The sequence below is a fragment of the Rissa tridactyla genome, chromosome 1, assembly GCF_028500815.1.
Source record: "Rissa tridactyla isolate bRisTri1 chromosome 1, bRisTri1.patW.cur.20221130, whole genome shotgun sequence".
Taxonomy (NCBI): Eukaryota; Metazoa; Chordata; class Aves; order Charadriiformes; family Laridae; genus Rissa; species Rissa tridactyla.
The window spans coordinates 25,759,038-25,775,257 of record NC_071466.1 but is presented as its reverse complement, the minus strand read 5'-3'; the positions used below and the strand labels follow the sequence as shown (position 1 = coordinate 25,775,257).

General features: G+C 39.2%; 1 protein-coding gene across 1 annotated transcript; it reads right to left on the bottom strand.

Moving 5' to 3' along the window:
* Positions 1-1,381: 1,381 nt before the first annotated feature.
* Positions 1,382-10,312, bottom strand: POMP (proteasome maturation protein). Its single transcript, XM_054220658.1, has 6 exons — positions 10,222-10,312; positions 8,681-8,778; positions 7,780-7,840; positions 5,539-5,640; positions 3,550-3,643; positions 1,382-1,892 (listed from the first exon to the last, which is right to left on the bottom strand). The coding sequence occupies exons 1-6, from the start codon at positions 10,222-10,224 to the stop codon at positions 1,825-1,827; spliced, it is 426 nt and encodes a 141-aa protein (XP_054076633.1). The 5' UTR covers positions 10,225-10,312; the 3' UTR covers positions 1,382-1,824.
* Positions 10,313-16,220: the final 5,908 nt, after the last annotated feature.

Below are 16,220 nucleotides of genomic sequence, written 5' to 3'. Positions count from 1 at the left end.
TACTGAACCCCAAGCTTGCTTTGTAAAAACAAACCAGTTTACTTCTGCTTTATACAAAACTGTCAAGAAACTTCTCAATTACAAAACGGCTACCAATTCTGATATTTAATGAAGTATATCAGCTCACAGAAAGACCAGGACAGCTATGGAAAAACCAGTGAGTAGGTCTACGCTTGCACATTCAATTTATCGGTCCTATGTTTAACCTAAGGCAGAAAATACAAATGAAATAGCTTGTATTTCATAGCACAAGTCTCTCATCTCTGCAACTCTCAAGTGAAAGACAATTTTAGAAGCTTCACTTCTTAAATGCACCAGGTTTAAATATAAAACCACCAGTAAAGTATCTCATACTGTGTTATCTCAAATGTTTTTAATTTGCTGCAATGTTTTGCAACAGATGCACATAAAACCACTGTAAAACTTACAGGAGAGAAGCTAGAGGCTTTCGCCCACCTGGGTAGGGAATCTGTGGCAGATTTAAGCACACTGGAGATGTTTGGAATTGTGAAAAGAGGTTTACAGCAACATTTCTGCTAAAATTATCTGCAAAAGAAAGCTGAGTGCACTTAGCAGTTTAAAACCTGCTGAATACAGTTCCTGCCTTAGAAACATTGCTTCAACCTCCCCACCTATGACGAGAGATGACATCTTTTGAACCACACACTTTTTTTTTTTCCTTCTAATATGCCACATATTATCTGCCTTGCAGGATTTACACAACACATATAAAATCAGAAAATAGTTGTTATAACTCTTAATTTAATAACACACTTCCCTCCAGTTAAGCGTATACACACACAAAAAAGCTTATAGTGGCCTGCTCCTTTAAAAGGCATATTTAAGTATAGGTCTCATTCTTCCTTAATTAAGATCTGATTTTGGTAAACCCACAAAAAATTATTTCTGTATTTGTCATCTAGTACCACTATATCTTCATGTTCTCTCTGCAGCAGCTTTATTAGGTACTGTCATAATTAGGCGTTGCATTCTTTCTTCTCCTCTGAATACTAAAATACCTAGATCTAGGAGTGCTCTTTTGGATTATGTTTATGGATTTTAAAACACCTCTTTAAACTCCAAATGGTACTTGTTTTACTTTCAGAAAGCAGAATAACCTCTTAGGGACACAGATGAAAGACATCCAGACTTCTAACTCCCTTCTTACAGTGATACTTCCAATTCTACACAAAAGCTTACTGGCTCACACATGAACAACTGTCAACGGGGCGGGGGGATAAAACGTATGTAGCAGGATTCTCTGGGCAGTGCAGAAGTTAAAAATCTTTAAAAAATATTGCAAGAGAAAGGAACAACACTGTTTGTGTTGTGGATAAGAGATTTTGATTTACGATTAAATATATTTTGGAACACAACAGCATTTATAGCAAACTTTTATTCAATAGTTTAAAAAGTGTATGGAAGTTTTCATGAACAAAGAGTTACTCAATGGAAAATACCTACTTTTCCCCCTTAAAAAGTTCTTCTGCAAGAACATCCATTAAATGCATTTACCTACAGTTATAAAATGCATTGGTATTTTTGGATTTCTTGTATACATATATAGCATTCCATAGTTAAGAAGCTATTATCCTGAGCAGTGTATGAAGAGACTTATTTAAACTACCTAGTTACAGGACATTTATATAATTGACAACAAGCACAGAACAATGTATAGACTTTAAACATTTAATGTGCCTTTTCATCAAGGAAGGCAAATGATAACTGTAGGACTGCTTAACACTGTGAGTGTCAATTTAGCATCATGTATTTAGATCTGCAGTATAAAGACACGCACAAAACATTTTTGTGGAGTACATTTTGTTACAATAAACCAAGCTTGTATTCCATCATCATGTGTGGTTCTCCCATAACCTCACTCTGTGAAGGATCTGGGAAAAAAAAAAAAAGTCAACAGCATGAGGCTTTTACCAAGCTACAAAGACCAACAATAACTATGAACATGATGGTTTGGTTTGTTGTTTGTTTTTTATTCTAATACTTAGCACAAGAGTGACAGCATTGCACAATGCAGATTGTAACTTATAAGTCTCTATCCAAAGCAATGATCAGGTAACAAATGCACCTATAGTGGAATAGTGTTTCATAAAGAGACAGACAGACAAAACCAACCAGTTCTACATAGGCACAGTCTCCTGTAGCCTGAATCTCAAGGCTGATTTGAGTTTTGTGTTTGAGAGAACTCAAGTCTGACTGAAGCTTTTCCCCACAGGTGCCCCACACCTTTGCAGTGCAACTTCTCTGCACAATAGGAGCTCACTCTCCAGCCCTTCTGTTAGTTGGGACATTCTTCCCCACCTAACTGCCTAGTTTCACAGAAATTCTACACCCTTAAATGTCTCTGAGATTTCCTCCCTTCTGTAAAGTACAGTTGACATTAGCCACTGTACTCCAAGGTTACACAGGAATGTGCAGAGAGCACAAGAAATACCAATACTGACAGTATGAACTTAATTTCCATACAAAAAATAAAAATTAAAAAAATCAAGGCCAGAAAAAAGGTTGTGACTGCACATTGGAAGAAATACATTTCTTTATGGGTATATCAGAGTGTTTTACTTCCATAAATAGGCATATTGATGCCTTTGATTCCTACAGAGACATCAAAATTATCTAATCCAGCCCCAGCTAATAAACAGAACCTTACAAAAAACACTTTTAAACCACTCACTCTTTAGCACTGTATAAATACGTAACAGCTTGTTGTGAGCAATGGGAAATAATCAAATTCCTATAAGTTATGTTTGATATTGTTCTACCCCTCTGAACCGCAATAACCTAAGATTCCTTCCCTTGCTCCCTGTAGATCCACCTCAGAAAATAACCCCATATTTACCTCATACGTCTAGATTCCCCACTTACCCTTCCATTATTTCCAGTTTCCTGTCTCCCTGGCTCTTTCCATTCTCCAATTTCACCTCAAAATACCCTCTGCTTCCTTCCCCTGTCCTTAACCACCAGCTAGAAAGAAATAATTTTTTTTTTTTTTTAACTATTTTTCCAGGTTTACTCTCTTCCACACTTACTAACCATCAGTAGCACACCACACAACTGCAAACCGTTGAGTTAATTTGAGGGAGTCTTCCTTCCCCCTGCCACATCTCTGGTTCATTAGTTTGGTATCTCTCTGATAGCCTTTCTTTAATTATAGAACTTATAAAAATTTTATATCTTTGAATCTCCACCTGTCAAAATCTGCACAAGTAGTTCAAATGTTTCTGGGGAAACAGGCATACAATATAAATGCATAATCTTCTACTCCTTTAGAAACCCAGCCTGCAAGCAAAACAGTAGCTTACTCAATATGTCACACTCATTTCCACACAACTAGCAGCTGAACCACATTTATCTTTCCTCCCCCCAGTGCTTCTTTGCCTTTAGGAATTCAATTTTTTCTTAGTAATCTGTGTGTTTAATTTCTTAGTAATCTGTGTGTTTAATTTTCTTATTCCATAGAGACAAAGAACTTCACAGTTCCCAAATTTTACCTTTAACGTTTCTATAACATTTAAAACGGAATGTATTTACCATTAAGGATGTCCTCAAAGCTGATGCATTCATCATTTCCCCTCAGAGTATCCAGTGCTATGTTTGAGCTGTGAAGAAATGGGAGACGCTGGACCTGTAAAAAGACAAGAGTTCAGGTTTCTGCAAGTCTGAAATTGAGTTTTATATTTGGATCCCTCAGTCAGAAGGGACTGAGAAAAATGGTGGGCAAAGTCACTTCTTCCTTCAAAAACAGTGATGAAATAAGAACTACTGGCACACAGATAGCAAATCCCACTTAACACCACCATCTTCTATTGTTTACCTCTCTGTTTTGAAAAGAGCAGCCTTCCAACAGATTTGTAGCTTTTAATGCAGTGCAGCTAATACAGCAAATAGCGTAATTAAAAAAAGTAGGGTTTTTTTTCCTCCTCTGTCATCACATAAGGCTGGAAAGGCTCACTGCAACAAACACATCAACACCCTGAGGTCAATATGGGACGACTGACATACACTCCAGGGTTTGGAAACCACATTCTAAGTTACCTACATTTCTGACATAAGTCAGGAATGTAAGTGAAAGAGCGATCTTGATTTTCACAGCTAAACATAATCCTGCTTGCAGTTAATCTAAATCATAATTATTTCTCTGATTGCCACCAATTCTTAAGTTTCAAGTCCACTTCCAGCTACTTTCACCACTCTCTTCTGTACCCTTCACCCCAGTATTAAAAAAAAAAAAATAGTTGTCAAGCCATACATACAGCATTCAGATCTTAAATATTCTGAGAATGGCATATCCATACTTAGAATTGCATTCACTACTAGTAGTGATACTTCAGTTATACCACAAATGTATTTTACAGCCATAAAATTATGTAGCTATCTCTTTACATACAAAATTTGTCAAAGACTTCCATAATCACTACTGGTACAATTGTCAGAAGTTCACATCCAGTAAACGTTTTAGAAAAGTGAAATTAAACCACAAGAGAACTTGTACATCTAGCATGAAGCTGGGAGTGAAAAACCTTCTAATCACCGTATTTCCCCCACCCATACACCCAAGAATAACTGTGGAGGCACACACTAGCAGGATATCCTCACCTGCCTCATTTTCTGCCATGTGCTAACATCAGTTAGGAAAAAGATTTTTCCTCACAAGACAGCACAGCTGAGATCAACAGATGTTTTCATACATCCTGTCTGACTTCCACATCTTCAGGACCAGTAATTTCTGCCAAGTTTAATGCCGCTCAGTGTGGTTCACTAGCACCTGATCCACTAGAAGGGAGTATAAAATTACTCCAATTCACTTGGAAAAACAACTCTTAATAGCTTGATAAACTTCAACAAGCCAAAAAGGTTTACTAGGACCAACAAGCTTTTCGTGTTTCCTAAGGGACAAAGTCGGACTCCCTACAGTTACACTCTACCCTATGAGATAAGGAAGAGGAGATATAGACTCAGCTTCCCAATTAAGACTTAAAATCTTTGAACTTAACTCCCTGTAGACCTCCTCTGCCTGATCCTACAAGAAAAGCTGCAGAATAATAAGCATATAGCAAATTCTCTGCTTCAGGTTTCACATTACGTCTATATCTACTCCCAAATCACTACCTGCCTCAGATCTGTAAGTCTCTTTGCCCTACAGATGCAGAGATTCGTTCCCATAGAGGTCATACGTGCTACAGAGGAGAATATTAATTTTAGGAATTAATATTCAATTCCTCCTGCTTTTTCTCTAAAGGCTTACAGGAAGCTAGTTCACAGAAACCCTAGAGCAGTTACCACTTCACCAAATAACCAATAAAAGAACAGCAGCTGAAAGGCTTTAGCATATTGACTGTTCTGGAACTATTAATTGCAATGTTTGTTTGTTTTCTTTAAAAAAAAAAAGCAGTCCAGTGAAAGAATTTCTTTTGGAAACATAGGGTATTTCAACAAAGAAAGGTGTCTTTCTGAAAGCATGTTTCGAGATAAACTTTTTTCAAGTGGATTAAGTTATACCAGTTGGATAAAGATGCCTACCTGTTTCACCGCTCTGAATTCCATCCGCAGCTTTAAAGGTGCATGGAGTCCTTGAATATTTCTCAGCGTGTCAAAGTTTGTTTTATCTTGATTTAACTGGAACTGTAACAAAATTGATTTTTATTTTAGAAAGAGTTACTTTCAAATACAGCCATAGAACAGATTTGTGACATCCTACTTAAATGAACATGCTTATTAAATTTATATGTAAAAATTCAGTGATTCCATCATATATGTCTCAAATGTACACGAAAGATAGTGACAGTAATATCTGTTTTATGAAAAAAAACCTGCTTTTTGCCGGATTTTATTACAAATAAATAGTAGCAATTTTGTTATTTTTGACAATCAGGACATGTAACACCACCAAGTGGTGTAGTGTTGCACTACTTTATTACAATATTGTATACACAATTGATGTTACTATTAAACATCAAAGATTCTACTTTAAAACACTCAAAATACTTATTTTCTGATCAAGCACTACAGAGCACCACATATACTCCACAGGATTCTGAAAAGCAAAAGGAAGCTCATAATTTTACCAACTGCTCTAAAATTGATCAGGAAGACAGAGAAAATCTGTTCAGTAGAGGATTATTTTAATGAAAAAGTGCCAGCTAACAGATACTGAGGTACGCTAAAGTAACTTATGCTTAACATTAAACTTAAACTTGAATAATCCAGTCTCACATTTAACTTTTACAGTAGTGACTACGAGTGTAATGTTGACACAATACAACACTGTAAAGTAAACTAAAAAATACAAATCTCTAATTTTAAAACCTGTACTCAATCACTATGACAAAAGCTACTAGTACAAGAATATCATCCCGTTTATGCGAACGGATCTCAAAAACCAACAGGAAATTACAAGTCAAAGGCATAACATGCATTTTCTCATAACAGCCTATATTGAATGCTCTTCAAAAGTTAGCAGAAAATACCACTTATATGCTTCACCCCAGACTTATAATTCTCATCACATTATTTTTCCAGTTCTTTAATTTTATGAAGGTAGGGGTCCTTATCTGGGTAGCAGAAAAATTTGGTTTCTATTAGTACTACCTGAATAACCTACCATTTATGGCAGTAAAACCAAACATAACTATCTCAGGCTAAGGTAAGTCTTTTACCATTTAAATGTACATGAAAATAATTCTCAGCTAAATTGGCCACAAACTTACAGAAAAACTAACGAAACAATATGTTGAAAAAAACAATTTAAAAGTTCTACATACTTCTTAGGGGATCACATTGTCTGTTTTAATTATTTTTGTGCATTTTTCTCTCTAACATGTAACCATTTATTAATGCAGGTTTTATACAGCAAGAACAGAGTTAAAAACTAAATTACAGTAGTCAGTTGGAAAAAAAAAATCAACTGACAAATAGCTCTGAAACATTTATAGTATTTATAAACAGGCTCATGAAGTTGGTGTCACATTAACATCATCCTTTGAAATCAGGACAACATTAGCTCAACACAGCACTAGCACTGGTTAGATTTAGAATACATTAGACACAACATTCAGACCTCATCATGCTGATTAGCTTTGCAATTTGGAACATTCTATCCAAATACTGCCTTTGCTTCAGGACATTTTATTACATCAGTTCCTCTGTGCTGAGAAAAGAAGCACCAAAGACAAGGTTCAGTTCAACCACGTATTTAGCCAAGGCTGTCAGTCTAGTCTCCCTTTGCCTTCAACCTATAGTCCACAGACCACTCGTAAGTAGTCCACGAGTGATGACAAAGCTGGACAAGATTGCATAAACTTATGATGAACTGTGTGTAAAATTTCTAGATGGGATCAAGAAATCAAATGAAAACTATTTATGTGTTCACAGACTGAAAGTCTGAAAATGAAGATATATGGTAACCCTAGACAAAATGGCAAGATCGGTCTTTCTGAATTGACAGGTGCGCTCCTCACCTAACTACAGAGGCTGTATAAACAACCCCTAGATGACTAAACCTTACTAAGTCCCTACGTGAAAGCCCACTTACACACTTGAAGTGGACAGAGTCACAAGTGGAAGGTTAACATTAAACAAATTTGCCAACAGTGTCTATTTGCACAAATAAAATGTTACTATTCTTGAACATCTTTATTCTGTTAAAGGCAAGACCCTACCCATTACCTGTTACCACACAAAGCAGTCCAGGTAACCACACTGTTAATTTAAACTTCATAATTAGTTAAGAGTGAAGATGGCTACACTTGATGTTACACTTACATTTTTTTCTGACAACTCCAGTGGGTGGCTGGGCAACAATTCATTCTTCACACTTGTAAAGCTAGAAATACAAGTAAAAAAATTGAAGTTCAAATTAATCATGGTATTGGTTTCTCAGATACAATCATCAACCCACAAGGACGTACAATTAGCACAGTTTAAACTATGAGAAAAAAAAAAGAGACCTCTAACTATAGCACTACCAGAAGAAAAAGAATTTAAGTTTCAGGCATCCTTTTTTCTCTGTGTTTGACAAAACAAAATGACAGTTTTTCTTCCTTGACCCTCTTCAGAAATAGAGAAAAATATTAATACATGAAAACATCACAGATTTAATTATGTCCAAGCTAAATGGTACCTGATTTTATACGTCTCCAAGCTTTTGCAACTGAATATTGTACATAGCTTCCACACACACGGTTGTGTTACCCACCCACATTTTAAACTCCACAAAATTATTTTAGATTCATTATCCAAGACATGTACATAGCTTTGCACTCATGTAAAATGTCAAAATCCAAACCCACTGTTTTTACTGTATTAACTTTACTTTTTGTACTAATGCTGAAATTAAACATTTCCCACAGTACTATAGCACACTCATATACAGTATATTAAAAACTAGCATATATTTCATAACTATTAATAATTTGCCATCTCTTTTCTAAAGAGCAGTATCACACAGGTAAGAGTCGATTAATGCTATCTACTTCTTGAAGTGATGTTTCACACAAACTTCATGCTTGAAAGACAATCTGATTACATATGTGCACTTTATGCTACAGCTTTTGTGATACTCCTTCCAAGAACCTCCTCTAAAATGCCAACGTTTACTGCATACTTTCTTCCTACATCTGAAGTTCAACATGGGCTATAGCCCAACTCAACAAGTAAAGCATACCCTCTACGCAGAAGATCATGACCTTCAAATGGTCCTGAAGCTGAAAATTCAGTAATTGGGATACTATCCTTCCACAAAGAAGAAGCACCTCTGGAATTCTGGGGGGGGGAAAAAAAGTGAGGATTACTTTAACAGAACCAGACCCCTTTCACATGGGCCATTTGGCCAGGCAAATGAAACAAAGTGCTCACATACTTCTTAAACTACTCATATGCAAGGCCTAGACTTCAGTGTCTCTTAAAAAAAAAAATACATTGTTATCAGACTTTCTGAAAGAATTATAGTTAAAGGTACTGGTAACACATTTTTTTTGTATCTGGCTGAAAAAGCTAATCTCACAATTACCCCTTGTTCATTTCCACCCTGGGCAGAAAGGAAGAAGGCAGGTCATGCTCAGCTGACAGGACAGAAAGGAACATGCCTGAGCATTCCTTCATTTACTCCAATATAGACAAAATCAAGTAAGATCACACTGATGTTATCCATTGTTTAAGGCTGCCATAAAGAGGACAAGGTGTATTCAAGTGGTCTAGTATGCCAGTTAACTGAAGAGCAAAGAAAAAACAGTAACTTGTAGCAGAAAACAAGAAAAACACAGACATAAAGCTACCTTAACCAAGACCACTAATTTCACGCTAACCTGCCCAATGATACTGTAGTGATTTTAGGATTGTTCACAAAAATAGCTCCACCAATAGGCCAATGTATAATAAACTCTGGAAGGTGACAGCAATAGTCTCTGGAAAGTGACAGTGATGAGCTGTTCAGTGCAGGAGTTTCTTCCAGCAGATCCAACAGAAAATTCTTGCTTACAGTTAAGGTCTTTTGTACTAAAGTGTTAACTGGAAATAACCTAACAGCTATTAAAAAACCCTAAAGTACCTGTTATTACATGCATATAACACGCCGACCAACTAACATACTCAACGCTGACCAGACCTTTCTGAGATTGCTGTAAGTGAACACATTAAAGACATACATTAACTGGAAGATGTGACAACAGAGAAGATCAAAATGAAAGTCAAACACAAGGAGAAAAACATAAAATACTCCCAAAAGTGATGCTCTCAAGTCACGCCAGTGCCCGGTCCGTCTCAGGCAGTCACAAACCACTGCTACCCACCGCAGAGGACGGTGGCACGACCTCCCTCCGCGGGAGGCCGGGGCTCTCGGCCTCCCCGTCCCCCTCCGCTTCCAGGAAAACGGCTTTAACCGCAGCCGCGCACCCTCCGCGCCCCACCGGCCCCGAGTACCCATGGGGATACCCAGCGGAGACCGACCAGCGCAGGATGGGGAACGAGGGACACCTCTGCCCCGGTGAGGGCCTCCGACCCGGCAGCACGAGCGCCCGCCATGGCCGCCCCGGACCCCCGTGACTCAGCACAGCCCCACCGCCCCTCGCCCAACGGCCGCCACCATCGACGACCCCAACAGTCGAAGGAGGTAAAAGGATGGGGATGGGTAGACAGACACACACACCACGCCAGTCCAGTTCGGGGTTTCCCCCCCTAGCTCCGGCGGCGCCGCCAGCCCCCACTCACCATCTTGTCCCCACACGAACAACCACTTCCGCCTCCTCCTCCTCACTTCCGCTCCGCCCCCGGCGCGCTGCGTCACACGCAGGGAGGGAACGGCCGCCCGCGCGGGGAGGGGCGGGGCCTCGCGGGGGCGGGGCCGAGGCTGCCCTGAGGTGGGAGGGGGAGGGATAATGGCGGCCGCAGCGTCCTGAGGTACTGTGAGGGGAGGGGGCTTCGTCTCCGGCCCTGTGGTCTCCTCGTACGTGGCTTACCTGCTTTCAAGGCTGTTGCTCGCAGACTTAATGCACTGTGCCCACAAAACCCAGCAGTGCTGGTACCACTCTGGCCCCAAGAAGGAGCTGGAGTTGGACCAGTGGCTTCCCACAGTAGGCCAGGGTGGCCACGTTGTGGGGTGGGGGGTCCTTTTCTCGGTCAACGCCATCCTCTCCCAGTGGGCTACAGTTAGCAAAAGCAGAGAGCTTGGGTTGGCAGGCCACCTGATAGCCTGAGGTAGTGAAATGAAACAATGGTGCTTCCTGAGGTACAGATGGCCAGCCATGGAGCCTTCCTGGGCAACACTGTGCAAGCAAGAGATATCGGTACACCAGGGATTGCAGGTGGCCCTCAGGACCTTGATCTTCTGTCAGTAGCCAACAGGGATGGGCCTGCAGCAGGTTAACGTTTGGAAATTAATTCTGAGAACAGTGGGTAAATACTGTATTAATAGGTACATATTAATAGCAACAATAACAGTATGGTAACGGGGTTAATATTAGCTTGCACATAAAGAACTTTGAAAGACTTTCCAACAATCATGAGAAAGTTTTCCACAGATTTCGATGCACAGCTTCAGATGTGTGTCTGGCATATCTATTTTACATATTTCTTCTGAGACCTGTAGCTCAAATTTGCCCCAAGTTGTCCTGGTGCTACAAATTTCACGCACGACAATTAAACACCAAATCTTGTACAAAAAAAAATGATATCTAAATGGAATTTTTATATATGTTTTAATGGCACACTCAGCTTTGGAAAAAAATGAATGAAAAATTCATACGCTTTATACTCTTTTTTCTCTCTTTTGGGCAAAATCAGTTCACCACTTAAAAAAAACCTCCAAACATTCTTAACCAAAGTTCTGGCCCTTTGTATTCGGGTCTTAGGCTTCGAGCAGAGACTTCAAAAGAATGAGAATGGAGGACTGGGGTTTTTTAACTCATTTTTAGGAAAACTGGTACCACAAAGGTTTCTCTGATCTTATAATTATAATGGATACTCGGATATTGTGGTGCTGAATTCATTATTATAGAATAGATGTGAATACAAAAAACGAGTTCCTGTTTAACTGCAGCTTACAGAAAAAGCTAGGTTTGTCATTAAATGTATTTATTTATTGACTGAGTTTGTTGGTCAGGATATGACTGTAGAGATGAAACATCTAACTTTCAAAGTCATTCTTGCAGGACACAGACAGGATGCAATCACTCCATGTACATTTTTGACATCACTGCAATCCACAGTCTAGGCTGCATAACATGAAAGAACATACATTGCAAGAAAGATCTGGTTTTCCTTTAAAGGCTGTCACGCTAGGGAAAACTTCCAGACATAAACACAAATCACACACATATTTTCTCATCAAATTACCAAGTATTTTAAATTGGAGCAAGGCTTGATTTCTTTCACAACCAGCTTTGCTGTAATGATTTAACAATGACCATCTCAACGGCGGATGATTGGAGTAGTATCTCATTCCTCTCTGCAGCCCCGCTGCAAGCTAATAGGAGTTACATGAGCAGCTCTTGGGCTGACCAAACCTTTGATCAGAAGTGAGAGCGTGTGGTGAGCGATGAGTGCTTCGACTGCTCGGAAGCAGTAGGTATGGCTGCCCTCTGTGTTGCAGGTGATTTCAAGGCTTCCCCCAGCCCCAGGCTCACCAGAGTGCAGGCAGCAGCCCACAGGCACTGCTCCAGACTAGGGCCCTGTGTGCTGAAGTTTGCCTGCCAGGGAGCGTTGCTGGCGTGCGGGTCTGGATAGTCCGAAGGCATCTTCCAGGCCGATGGTAACAGGGTGGGAAGTGAGATGCAGTGACTGTGGGTGTTAAAGAGATCGTTCTTGTCTGTGGACACTCTTAAAAGAGTATGTGGACACACTCTTTAGAGCGTATGGACACTCTAAAATGAGTGTGAAAATAACTACCGCTCCTCTGAAATGATTACTTCCGTAAAGTTACAAAGATGAGTTTCACATGTTGCTTTTAAAGATAACCTGCAAATTATTATTTTTTTTAAGAATGATTTTTTCATCATTTTGTGTAAAGAAGGTCTAAAATGTATGAGTGTTTTAAATATTTTCCGGATGTTTTTTACCTCAGCATTTTTGGAATGTCAAGTCTGGTCTTTTTGGTTTAGCTGGGGGACTTCTCTGAGGTTTCAAGTGATCTTTAGACCATGGATTCTTTTATCGTTTAGAAATGAAGAAAGTGTTTACTCTTTTAAAAAAGACCATACTGTTTCAAATGCTCTTTTAGCAGTTAAATTGGTATTAACAAACATAAAACCTCATTAAACAAAGTCTTAGACAGCCTGACTTAAAGCAAATTCCTGTTTCAGTTACTTAGCTTTTTCTTGACTGGGTCCCAGCATGGCATCATTTCATGAGAGGTCTGTACATTTCCCCTTGAAGCCTCGGGGAGAGACTTCCCTGGTGGATTCAAAACTTGTCACGACAGAGGCACAACATGGCTGGCAGGGCAAAGGCTGCCATGTACCAACCTCCTCTGCCCATGGAGGAGGACATCTACGAAAGCCAGCTCTCTTCTGGAAACTCAACTGCTATGTTAAAGCATTTTTTGAGATAATATGTCCTGTCTTTCCACTAAATTTAATGGTACTTTTTACTGATCCTGTTCCCAGAGCTTTTTTGTGTATAGAGGGATGGAAGATACCCACTGATTTACACCATCAGTCCTACTTAACAATGGCAAAAGGAGTATGTTGTCCAAGGAAACTTGCCTTTGTATCCATGTTTTTTAATATTGATGCAGCTTTGTCGCTTTTCAAAATACAATTCCTTTGACGTATCAGTGGGCAATCTGTTCTGAGTACGTGAACCTCTATCAGAAGAAAACCTTTATCCTGTGGGACTGGGAAACTCTTTCACTGGTTTCTGTCAACAGCCAGTTAGAACCTGTTAAAGTGAAAGTACTTTTTATTTGTTTTTAATCAAATCAAATAAACACATTTTCTTTGATCTTTAAGAAGCCCTTTCTTGTTAACTTGCTTTATGCTTTTATGTTTTGGCATTCATTGTAAATCTAATTATTTTAAAAGTTATTTTGTTTTAAATTATTAAACCTTTTCTGAATTTAAGATAAACAGGGGCATGTTTTGTTAAAGATTAAAAATAAATTTCACACAAAACTGCAAAACGTAGCAAAGATAATAATGTGTAGGCGTCAGAGTGTTCCAAAACAAGACTCTCTGGGGGCTCTTCTGAACACACGGCTACATTAAAACCATGTTCTGAAAAGGCTCAGGAAACCCCTGACTCCAACCCACCCTTTCCTGAAGCTGGTGAAAGTATTTAGAAAAAAAGTTACTGTTGCAGGGAGAAAAAAAAAAAAAGAATCCCATATATTGCCGAAGCAGATGATTTTTTCCTGTTTTGTTTACCAGCAAACTCTACAGCTTGCAGGATTTTCTTGAGTCAAAACTTGTCCATCCTCATCGTTCAAATGCAGCAAGCAGTCCAATAGATGACCAAAAAAAGTCCATTGTTATCTCTCCATGAAATGTAAACTTTTTTAACGTGCTGTACATCTAGTGGGCAAATAATACCAACAATGCCTCGTTTCATTGTTTGATTTATAAGTCATTAATTAATTTTAAGTGAAAAGATAGCATATCTGTAGAAGTGTCTTCAGTTCCTGTTTTGGTAGGTCCAACAAGGGACCCAGATTGTTTTTTAATCCAAGTTACGTACCTGGATTAAAAAGAGGTCCTTGTTGCCTTGAAGTGGTGAGTTATTTTGCAGCTTGTCGGTGCTTTTGTAAGTCTCATATTGGTGTCTGTACTCTTTATTTGTAGTAATCCGTTGTTGGGACTCTAGGAAACCCGGGCTTCTCTTCTCCGTGCTCCTGCTGTGTAGCCAGAAAAGCAGGAGGCTGTAATGAGGGGAGCCAGTCGCCAGGGGCTGCTCAATAGCCAAACACCCTGAAGCTGCCTTCCTCAGCTCTGGCCAGCTGCCCTTCTTCAGTCTGGCTGGCAGTTCGATGCTTGTGGCTGATTTTGAGCACTTTCTCTCTTCACTCGCAATGCTATGAGAATTACGAAAAAGCGGGGTTGAAAGATAAAAAACAATGTATATACCGTAGCTGAAGCCACATGCGCAGTGCCTGGGGGAATGCCGGTAGCATTACTTCCCTGTCAATGCATGAATAGCTATTTTCAGTAAATTCCGTTACCTCCTTGTAACCATATAATTCTTAAACTAATCATTCAGCCTGAGTACAGTGTTTAATGTATCCAGTGTTCATGTAGTCAGGATGTCACTGCTCCATAAACTTTTTTTTTTGGCACTGAAGCCAAGTCCTTCATGAGAATTCACAGAAAAAACATATTTATCTTCCCCCTTAGCCTGGAGTGATTTGCCTCCCAGAAGCACAACCACCCTGCACATATAGGTGAGACTAAGAGCACGTTTCCTGTAAGAGTGTCTTCCTAAGGGAAACCTTGAAAATAATTAACAGTAGTCACAGCTGAAAGAATTGAATGGAACATTACTTCCCATTCGTGCTACTGTGCAGGAAAAAAAAAGTCACCCAAGAGTTTGCCAAAATACCTAGCAGCAAAAAGGGAGTCTGAGACTTCTCTGACTCATAACCACGTCCATTAAGTAGCAAGATAATCAGAAGTTACCTTAATTTCCTCTTACAGCTGAAGACAATAAATGAGCCCGTAATCACTAAACTGAAAAGTTGGCATTTCGCACAGAAAACAGACATTTTCAGCAAAAATATGTGCATCACTAAAAATAGTGTTTCTTTTCCCTATTGTCCACAGAAAAGTTTCTCCCTGCGCTTTTTCTGTCATTTTAAAAACAAAACCATGACAAAGTTTCTGATCCAACTGTTATGTGCTGCTTAAGAATGCTATCATTAGTCACACAGATGGCATGGTGATGGCCGGCTTAGAAACAGTTAAGGCTCAAATCTTCAAAGGCGATTATGCGTTGAACTCAGGATGTGAGCCACCGAGCCCAGGTTTAGCCAGCAAAATCAGAAGCGGGTCTAGAGCCTCCTGAATTTTGGCCGAGCTTGGGCTTCTGAATCTGATGACTCATTTCTGATAGAAAAGTTTACTCGCATGTGGGTAAACAGAAGCTGTAGCTTACAGTAAGCACTTGTACCAAGACCCTGACACTTGTCGAGAGCTCACTTGAATTTCAGAGGGTTCCACAGGGATGCAATGAACCCACGGAGTGGACTTCATCGAGTCAAGGCTGGAGCAAAACAGCAGCATTGTTTTTGTACAGGAGAACTATTACAGTGTTTCGTCAGGAAAAGCTTTTATGAAATTCAATGCTACTATATTGTAAAGGGTGTTGGCAGTTAATTAATTGTTTCTATGGAGAAAATGATGTATTATGAATTTTATCTTTGTTCGTATTTCTGGAAACTATGATTATACATTTTCCATGGATTATTTTATTCACACTTCCTTACTGTAGGTTTTCCTCACAATGGGTCTAACTTTTCTTACTCTTCGTATTGCATCTCTGAATTCTGAGTCTCTACAGCTACCTGTTTTATAACATGAATTATCTTGTTGTTATATGTGTTATACTAACAGCTTAAATCATGTTCCTATGCTCAGTTTTATTTTTGAAAGATTCTGAAATGGTGCTGCTGGAACTTTTGTTTTACAATGAGATTTCCTATTCAGTTTATATACCAGCTCTGGGAAATGCTTGTGACAGAAACTGTCAATGAATTCAAACAGTGGCAGCCCTATACTTAATAA

Bases quoted from the DNA above. Each gene is read 5' to 3' on its own strand.
- POMP (XM_054220658.1), bottom strand. The intron at 7,841-8,680 runs GTATGCTTTACT...TTGTATTTCTAG, and splicing joins CATGATCTTCTGCGTAGAGG to CTTTACAAGTGTGAAGAATG. The intron at 5,641-7,779 runs GTAAGTGTAACA...ATTTTGTTACAG, and splicing joins TGGAGTTGTCAGAAAAAAAT to TTCCAGTTAAATCAAGATAA.